At 35.3% G+C, this 10,047-nt stretch overlaps 1 protein-coding gene across 1 annotated transcript in view; it reads right to left on the bottom strand.

Annotated features, from left to right (window-relative positions):
* The window catches only part of CFAP69 (cilia and flagella associated protein 69), a 62,165-nt gene that overhangs the window by 47,516 nt on the left and 4,602 nt on the right, over positions 1 to 10,047 (bottom strand). The window contains exons 2-4 of the mRNA XM_010829006.1: positions 5,051 to 5,110; positions 3,571 to 3,636; positions 917 to 1,026 (exon numbers count right to left, since the gene is read on the bottom strand). Coding sequence (XP_010827308.1) covers positions 917 to 1,026; positions 3,571 to 3,636; positions 5,051 to 5,110 — 236 coding nt within the window. The remainder of the gene's footprint in view (positions 1 to 916; positions 1,027 to 3,570; positions 3,637 to 5,050; positions 5,111 to 10,047) is intronic.

The raw sequence follows: 10,047 nt of genomic DNA, 5'->3' as shown, positions 1-10,047 counted from the left end.
AGACGGGCACTCTCAGTCTGAAGCAATCTCTCTTATGCCAGGTTCATGCTGAAATGTGCAGAAACAGGCGAACACTCACCCAGTAATGAGAAAGGGAAGTTTAGGGGTCCTCACCTAACATGCTCAGATACTCTTTACAACCCCATGGACTGTAGCCCACCAGACTCCTCTGTCCATGGGATTTTCCAGGCAAGGATACTAGAGTGGGCTGCCATTTCCTTCTCCATAAAAGAAACTTTTTAAAGTTAAATTGGTAGAAAGGTTTAGAAGGTTCAATTGTCAAAAAGTTTATCTCTTTTTAAAGAAATTTCCTCTACTGTATTATATTGAAAACTGGGAATATGTATTTTAATATACATCTTGATTAGCAACTATATGGCTGTTCCCCCAAATGGTTGCTGAAACAATAGTACAGAGGATGGAATATATAAATTTTATAATTCTGATCTCTAATCTACATTTTGAAAAATAATCCCCCAAATAATTTGGTGATAAATCCTTCTTTATTCAAATTTGGAAGATCAAATAAAACATTTTGACTCTCATATCTTTGAGAGTCAAATATTTTAAAGAGATAGAAAAAACTAGACAGAAATTAGTATTATCCATAAATTTTCTCAAGGATTCTCTAAAAATACTATAACCTCTCATTTACATCTCACATTTCTCATTCACTTGAGGTAACTTATTATGAGAAAACACTTTAATATACTTGCAGTTTAAGTTCTTGTGGCCAGCAATCTCAGACTACAGTAAAATGGACTACCTTTGAGATATCAGCTGCTGGAATCAAGTGATCAAGTGAAGCTTCCTGAGTTCTATATTGCTTTGCTACACCATAAAGCATAATGTCTTTGTAAGATAAAACATAAAATACTGCATGCGTGCTAATATAAAATAAAGTTTAAAAACTTACCCACATAATTTTATGATATTATATGCAGGTTCTATAAAATGGGGCTGTGTTTTAATTTTTTCTGCACACAGATTCAGAATTTTAAATATCTGTGCTAAATCCCTTAAGGGCTTTAATATTGTTAGTTAAGAAATAAAATTAAGATTTTTATTAACATATTCTGTACAGTATTTCTATCAAGAAAGTCTATAGAACTCCATCTATTTCGTTAAACATGGTTGACCCTACTTTAATTACACTAATTTTGAAGTGTAAAGAGAAAAACAGAACCAGTTTTTTAAAGGAATATTATTTAACTGTCTCAGTAACCTCTTATTCAAAATATTTTTTCTCTTCTCACCACATCTTTAGAATCTGATTACCAACTACCACATCACATACTCAGTTGAGCAATAACTTATTATTGGCAATGAGTAATAACACTTTGAAAAAAAATAACTTAATGGCTCAATTATATCCTTCATCTCCACCCAAATATAAAACATACATTGCTCAGGAATAACCAAACCAAACCTACCTTACTTTCCTGCATTATTTTATTAACATTATTCAGTTGCCTTTTCTTGTTTTTAAGGTTTATATTGGTTGAAATTTTATTTAAGACTAGTTTATGAAAGCAAAATGTACCCTTCTAGACTTTCAGGTAAAAGCAACTTTTATTTTATCTGTTTAAAAAACCCAATTGATACATAAACAAATTTCACTTTTTTAATAGTTAAGGGGACGTGGTAACTGTGACTTGTATTTCTTGACTGAATCTGATCACTTCTAGTCTCTTTCTAGGAGCTTCTCTGAAAAAGACAGGAGAACTGGATGTATTAGAAATATAAACTTCCATTAACTTCCTAGGGAAATGACTAAGCTACCTCTCTAACCTATCCTTGCTTTATGTTTTATAAAGTCTAAAGTCAGATTACTAAAGACATTCAGAAACAGAGCCGTTTGCCACCAGCTCTCTGGCCTGAAGAAGAAAAAACAATGGAGGTGTTGAGTTACCAGGTTAAGATAGGACAAGAAATCACGTGCTAGTACACTTTCTCGGCTACCAGTAAACAATGCTTGATAGCCACAAGCCCTCAGTAGCTGACTGACCAAACAAATCCATATAAAACAAGGCTAAAATAAGGTGAGAAAAGAGTTAGAGAAAATTATAAGGCACACTTCTCTAAATGGGAGGCTTACGATGTTTTGAAATATTAAGCTACATTAGAGACTGGTATTTCCTTTAAACCTGGTTGGACAACTGTTAAAGTTTATTTAGATCAATACTACTGTAATTGTGGTTGTGGACCATGCCAGTTCTGGAACTGTATGTTACCAGTCTATGGAAAAATAACTATAGAAAGTGAATTTCCTGTGACAATTCTATTGTATTTTACAATAGCATGTATATGCAAAGATTAAAAAAGAAAACAACCCCCCGGCAGCAAACTGGTTCTGAATCACACATAGTTTTGAAACACACTAGTCTCTATATATTCATGGGGGTATATTCATTGGGAATAACACATTTATAGAATGTTTTGAAGATTATCAAGCAATGCTGGTGTGTTATCTAGTCTTCCTTGTGACCTCATGAGGAGCTATTATCCCTGTTTCATAAGGGTGAAAAAATTAAAAAGTTTATCAACAGTGCAAATACTCAAGTAAATTGGTAGAAACAGGACTTTGACTTGTCCCTCCTAACTACATCTACTGTCTCTCTGAGTCTATAGAAACTGACACTACACAGTTAATGTTGCATTATACTGTTTCTTCCGCTTTATATTATCTGGTAAAAATATAATTTTTTAAAAGACATAAAATGTTAGATATTTTCTGTGGTAAACAGAATAATGGCCTGTTCAATGATATCTCGGAGAAGGCAATGGCACCCCACTCCAGTACTCTTGCCTGGAAAATCCCATGGATGGAGGAGCCTGGTAGGCTGCAGTCCATGGGGTCGCTAAGAGTCAGACATGACTGACCGTCTTCACTTTCACTTTTCACTTTCATGCACTGGAGAAGGAAATGGCAACCCACTCCAGTGTTCTTGCCTGGAGAATCCCAGGGACAGGAGAGCCTGGTGGGCTGCCGTCTATGGGGTCACACAGAGTCGGACACGACTGAAGTGACTTAGCAACAGCAGCAGCAGCAGCAACAATGTTATCTACATCCTAACCCCTAGAACCTATGAATGTTACCTTTCTTACTATATGGCAAAGGGAATTTTCTGATGTGATTAAAAGCCTTGAGATGGGAAAGTTTTCCACGATTATCCAGGTAGGCCAAATACAATCACAGGGTCCTTATAAGGAAAGGAGAGGCAGGAGAGGGTCAGAGAAGTGATGACAAAAGTAGAGGTGAGAGGGGTGGTCCTTTGCTACCTCTTGGGAAGGGCCCAGGAAGCCAAGGAATGCTGGCTGCTAATAGAAGCTGACAAAGGCAAGGAATGGCGTCTCCCCTTGAGCCTTCAGAAGGAACCAGCCCTGCCAACACCTCTCCTTGAGCCCAGTGAGACTTCCAGACTATAAAACAAAAAATGTATGTGGTTTTAAGGCACTGAGTCTGTGGTAATTTGTTACAGCAGCAATGGGAAACTAACATGTTTCCTAATAAAAATTCTCCCATTTTAGGATAAAGGAAACAAACATACACATATAAGTAAAGGATACAAATCCATTTTGATAACACTGCACCAATTTCTTGACAGATGTAAGTTGTCTTTCTTCCAAATCATCCTGAAACAAATTATCTATTTTAGTTGTTTTGTGTTATTCTGTTGAGATTTTTAAAATTTTCCCTTAATGTAAGAAGAAAGTAGACACATTATCAGGTAATTCTTAAATTACTTTATTATAATGTAAGCATTATAAAATGCTCCCTAAAATAGTGAAGGTAAAAATAAACTATATATTCAAATAGGAAATTGCAAATCAAAACTAGATTAATATAAAAGCAGTAACTGTTTCCAGAAATATTAATAATACTTGAAGTATGTTGAGCATTTTTCTATGCCAAATACCATTTAGGCAATATATATAGATATCATTTCATTAATCTTCAAAATAACCTTATTAGGAGGGTATTTTTATTACCCTTCTTTTTTGGAACAGGAAACTCAGCTGAAACACTAATTACTCCAAATCATACAGCTAATAACCGGTGATGTATGAAGTCAGTTTTGACCATCTGACTCCAGAAGTTGTATTTTTAACCTAAAATACACCGAATATAATGGCTCAAACTAAACATCTTCAGTCAATTTAAACAAAACATACACACACACACATATTTTGGCTACCCTTAATTAACAAGCTATTAAGAGCTCTATGTAGTTGGGTTTCCTTTTTTAAAAACTGTAGATATATTCACAATTAAAAATAACTTTCACAACAATCAGAGCCAACAAAAGAAATTATTCTTATAAAAGGCATTATTTTTATTGTGTTTTTTCTATGTAAAAGTATAGAAACTAAAAAATGTTACGACAATGACTAAATTTTTGCACCTGTTAATCACAGGACATTGTTTTGATACGATGGTCAGCCTACTTCCCACATACTGAAAGGATGCAATCTTCATCCTGTAATAATTTTCTAGTGTATACTGACTTTTTAGGCATTCAGTCAATTCTTGAGTAACATCAGCAGAGTGTCCTATAAACATGTATGCACATGCATTTATTATCCTTTCTGCCAAAGCCTAAACTCTCAGTTTTGAGTCTTGTATCTTTATTTCCATTACCTTCTGTATGAGAGTTCTCTCAAAATAAATTACTTATGACTGTGTATGAGTATCTATATATCCTAATTTCATATCAGAAAATTTTTAAGTACTATATCATGATACATGTTTCCTACCCTTGCGCCCACATCCTACTTGGTAATAAGCATGAACAAAGGCTAGATGAGTCAAATATACTCTTATGATTTCTGTTTATATTCACCCGTATAACATATGTATATATTATATTCATATATATGTACCTACCAGGTTAAATATATTCATACTAAATTTAAACAGAAGACATATACTGTTTGAAATGTTGTCAATGAAAGGAGAAATGGGACTTATATTTAGGGGAGTACATATTACCTTTCAGGGTAATCACAGTTTCTAAGTGAAATGGAGAAATTTTCTCCCAAAGCTTACTTTACCAGTCTCTTCGAAGAGTTTGATGACACGATTTAGGTCCATAGACTTGAAGGCACCCTAAAAACACAATTCACAGTATTCTGTATCATGAGAATCAAGAAATCACATCAAACACATTATTTTTATATGGTATTATCTCTTAGCAACTTAAAAATACCTTATGAAAAAAAGAGAGTGAGGGGAGAATGAAAAGCAGCTGAGACTTATAGGAGTAAATAAATTTTGGAGTTAAAAAAAAAAATACCCTCTGAATTTTGGTATTATTTTAGAGTCTCAATGTCTTTAAATTTCAATAGTTCCAAAAGGCCCAAGAGAGCATCTGGAATAACAGCACTTCCATGCCTTGAGAAATAAAGTGATTTCATACATATTACACATTTCATGGATACACACCGTATACACTGAGTTTGCCTATGCAGATATACCTAAGACTAGCTTCTAAACTACAGGTAGGAGACCACCTTCCTGAACTAGGTATCCCTTCTCCCAGCAGTCTTACATCACCCATATTAGAAAACAGGAACTACCAAGTTCTACAGATTTTACATCTTAAAGATTTATTGAGCCCACTCCATCATTTAAAAAAATTTTTTTATTGGAATATAGATGCTTTACAATGATGGCATTGTTTTGTTCATATTATGGCTGAGTGATATTCCACTGTATATATGTACCACATTTTCTTTATCCACTCATCTGTCAATGGACATTCAGGTTGCTTCCGTGTCCTGGCTGTTGTAAAGAGTGCTGCCATAAACATCAGGATGCTGTATCCTTTCAAATTATGGGTTTCTCGGGATATATGCCTAGGAGTAGGATTTCTGGCTCATATGGTAGCTCTATTTTTAGTTTTTTAGGAAACCTCCATACTGTTCTCCATAGTGGCTGTACCATTTGACACTCCCACCAACAGTGTAACAGGGTTTCTCTTTTCTCCAGCATTTATTATCAATTTTTTGATGATGGCCATTCTGACTGGTGTGTGATGATATCTTCTTGTAGTTTTTGATTTGCATTTCTCTAATAATTACTGATGTTGAGCATCTTTGCATGTGTTTTTTTTGGCCATCTTTGGGAAATGTCTATTTAGATCTTCCACCCATGTTTTGATTGGGTCGTTTTTTGATATTGAGCTGCATGAGCTGTTTGTATATTTTGGAGATTAGTTCCTTGTCAGTTGCTTTGTTTGCAAATATTTTCTCCCATTCTAAGGGTTGTCTTTTTGTTTTGTTTATGGCTTCTTTTGCTGTGCAAAAGCTTTTAAGTTTAATTAGGTCCCATTTGTTTATTTTTATTTTCATTACTTTAGGTGGTGGATCGAAAAAGATCTTGTTGTGATGTATGTCAAAGAGTGTTCTGCCTATGTTTTCCTCGAAGAGTTTTATGGTAGTTGGCCCACTCCAGCTTAATGATTTATTCAGTTCTTATTTCTCACTCAGTTGTGAAGCTTTCCTGCTATTTGTTCTCCCTACCTCTAGTCTTGCACCCTTCAACACTGTCCTCTACCCCTCTGGTCAGAACAATAAAACTCAAATCTGAACACAACACATCTAAATCATTCAGTGACTCCACTAATGCCCTTCCCCCTCGTCTGTTTTCATTGTTGTTACGATCCTATCCGTCTCCTTGGTTAACCCTCACAGGTCCTTTGAGACACAGTTCATGTGTCGCCTCCATTCTTATCATCAAAATACATCTTATTATTTTTATATACTATTTTCTGTTTTATATATTTACTTACATTTTATTTTCTGTTTTTGCTTCCACATATAAAAACATAATTTCATTTACTGCTAACACTATTTTATATTCTGATTTTTAAGTCTATAATACATACATTTCCATATTTCTACATAGTCATTATTTCATTGCCTCCTAGGTCTAGAATTTCCTTTCCTTTCACAATTACAAACTAATATGTTCTGATCTTAAGAAATGTCAAATACAATTTTCAGTTAAGTGTTCTAACTTTGTCTGCAGAATAAGTCCCTGAGTTTACTTAATATGATTTTCATTTTAAAAATTATCAAAAAAGGTGTACTATATACTTATTTATCCTAGGTATTATGATTATCATTAACAGTGTTACATCTTACTATTAAATTGCTTAAATTATTAAATTTACTGTTAAAAATTTTTTGATAAATAGAATTTTGCCTTTTAAGATTTCGAGTTTTAACAGTGCCATCTGCCGCCACCTCAGTTGTCCTTTTTTCTCCCTGCGTTCTCAGAGAAATAAAAATGTACAGTGAATTTTTATTTTCTGATTTTCTGCAATATTGGTTTTGTGGGTTGGAAAAGATATTGAAATGAAATGTCAGTGCAGAATTTTATTTTTAAAATCTGTATTATTATCAGAATTTTTCCCCCTAAAGGACCAGGTAGGTAAAGATTAAGGCATAGATTTAACTTATATTATCTTAAATTTATTTTATATTATCACTTCGTGTTACTCAGAGTTTTATTTGCATGACAAATGTTATATTTTTAAGATTTCTCCCTCCTTCCCTTAGCCTTTTCTTCCATTTATAAATATTTATAAGTAGCTTCTACATTTCAGAAATGGTAGGTGTGGGGAACACATTTGTCCTGACTTCAAGCATCTATCAAATCTGGCATGAGATATAGGTAATATAGGTAACATGCTACAAAATGGTTCATGAATGTTGAGAGGTGTGTTCCAGAACTATACAGAGAGGGACAGAATGGCATGGGGAGGAGGGATGGGAATCTGGGACAGCTTCTGAAAGAAGCAATCTGCAGGCAGAGTGAGATTGAACAGGATTTGTGAGATAAACTGAAGGTTTGAGAGATGGAGCAAAGGGAGTAGCATGTGTTAAGGCCTGGAGACAAGAAAAACATGGCATTTAGAGGATTGGTGAGTCAAAAGGTAGGAGAGGATAGTGCAAGGGATAGAAGCTACAGACGCTGCTGATAAGGTAAGCAGAGGTCAAATCATGAATACTAATCTTAGTGATAATAACAATGATGGTACAGTTGTAAGCTCTTTAAATATTTACTAACTGAATTCTGTGAGGTAGATACTATTAACACCATTTTACAGGTGGCCTTGTATATACTATGATAAGGCTCATCAGAAGATATTGAATGGTTTGAGAGACTGGATATTAAAATAGGCAATGGCCAGATTTTACTTGGTAACAGAACTCTGTCCTCCAACCTCTGCAGCAAGCAACCTAGGGAGTCAAACCACAACCTCTGCAGCTGTTGGCTCAGAAAAGTCAGTATTTGGTCAATGATCATCACATTCCCTATTTTTTGACCACATCTGCCACTCAGGGCCAACCAGAAAAAGCCAAGTATGCTCCCCAAATCAATCATTCAGTCAACAACAAGAGCAAAGCAGAAGCCTCCCTTTTATTCACAGTGAAGCTTCCCTTGGGGTCTCTGCCAAATATAAGTAATGCTGGCTGACTCTTTCTACACCAAGCTCTGCATAAACAGTCGGTGTTCATTCTCATTAGGGTGATCTTTGTTGATTTCCACAGTTTTTAACCAGAGGAATGTAACAATAAAGATAATTCTGTCTGCTGAGTACAGATTGATCTGGAAAGATCTAGACTGGAGGTGGGAGACTAGTCTGTGACTTCAGGCATTGACTAAAGCAGTGGCCACCAGGATACACAACAATAAGTGGAATGAAAAGCATCAAGGAGGCAGAATCAGCAGGTTCTAATAAGTGATTTGATTTGGCAGGAAAGAGAAGGAAAAGGTAAGGATGACTGACTGGCTTGAGGAATGACATAAGCGGTAGCACTGTTTGTTGAAACAGGGACGCTGGAGGAAGAGGCTTGTGTTGAGGCTGAAGATGAGTTAAATTTGGGGCAGAGATTTCTAAATCACAGGCTTAAAGTAATAATGGGGAGAGATTAGGTAAACAAGATCACACAAGCAGAATGCAGCAGCAAGAGAGAATTTACAAATGTAAATATAAAAATAACTGTGATTATCATCACAAGATTTTATGGAAGATTATAAAAACATTTAACGAAATCTTTTAAGATCAAAAGCTCATTTAATTAACTGCTTTGAAGAAAATTACACCTCCAGTTACTTCAAGTCATAGGATGCACTTATTTTCCCACTTTACCAATGAACATTTCAAAGGGGAAAAATTCCTGCTCATTTGATACCTAGTTACAAGGAAAGAACTAACATTTATTATGGTCCATTTATGTCTCTGGTACTTTATATGTTAATTAACATATCTCAAATCTACAATATGAAAGTAGAATCATTATCGCTGTTGTTGAAACTGAGATCTAACGTATTAAGGTCACATAGTGACTGTATGGGCTAGCAGGGCTGTTTGATGCAGAAACACTGGTTCTTTGTACCTTAGTTCTCTGCCTGACACCTCAGTTGACCCAGAGATTACTTCTAGCAATTACTCCACAACAGGGATAGGCCACTTTAAGTACACAGTACATGGAAGAATTATAGATAGTGCCAGGATATGACATCAAGCAACAAATTGTGTAAGTTCTCAGAGGCTCTCAGAAGGAAAACAAATTTGGGCAAGGAAGCTCAGCCATGACACCCACTCAAGTCAACTGTTTACAATAATGTATTTAACCTACAAATATTATTGTATGCCTCTGCTGTGAAGATATTAAGAAGAGGTGGTAAGAATACACAGAAGAACTGTACAAAAAAGAGCTTCACAACCCAGAAAATCACGATGGTGTGGTCACTCACCTAGAGCCAGACATCCTGGAATGTGAAGTCAAGTGGGTCTTAGAAAGCATCACTACGAACAAAGTGATGCTTTGTTCATCAAATCCTGAAAGATGATGCTGTCAAACTGCTGCAGTCAATATGCCAGCAAATTTGGAAAACTCAGCAGTGACCACAGGACTGGAAAAGGTCAGTTTTCATTCCAATCCCAAAGAAAGGCAATGCCAAAGAATGCTCAAACTACCGCACAATTGCACTCATCTCACATGCTAGTAAAGTAATGCTCAAAATTCTCC

The sequence above is a fragment of the Bison bison genome, unplaced genomic scaffold, assembly GCF_000754665.1.
Source record: "Bison bison bison isolate TAMUID 2011002044 unplaced genomic scaffold, Bison_UMD1.0 scf7180017864499, whole genome shotgun sequence".
NCBI classification, from domain to species: domain Eukaryota; kingdom Metazoa; phylum Chordata; class Mammalia; order Artiodactyla; family Bovidae; genus Bison; species Bison bison.
The sequence above is the reverse complement of the archived record's forward strand: the minus strand, read 5'-3'. Positions and strand labels throughout refer to the sequence as shown.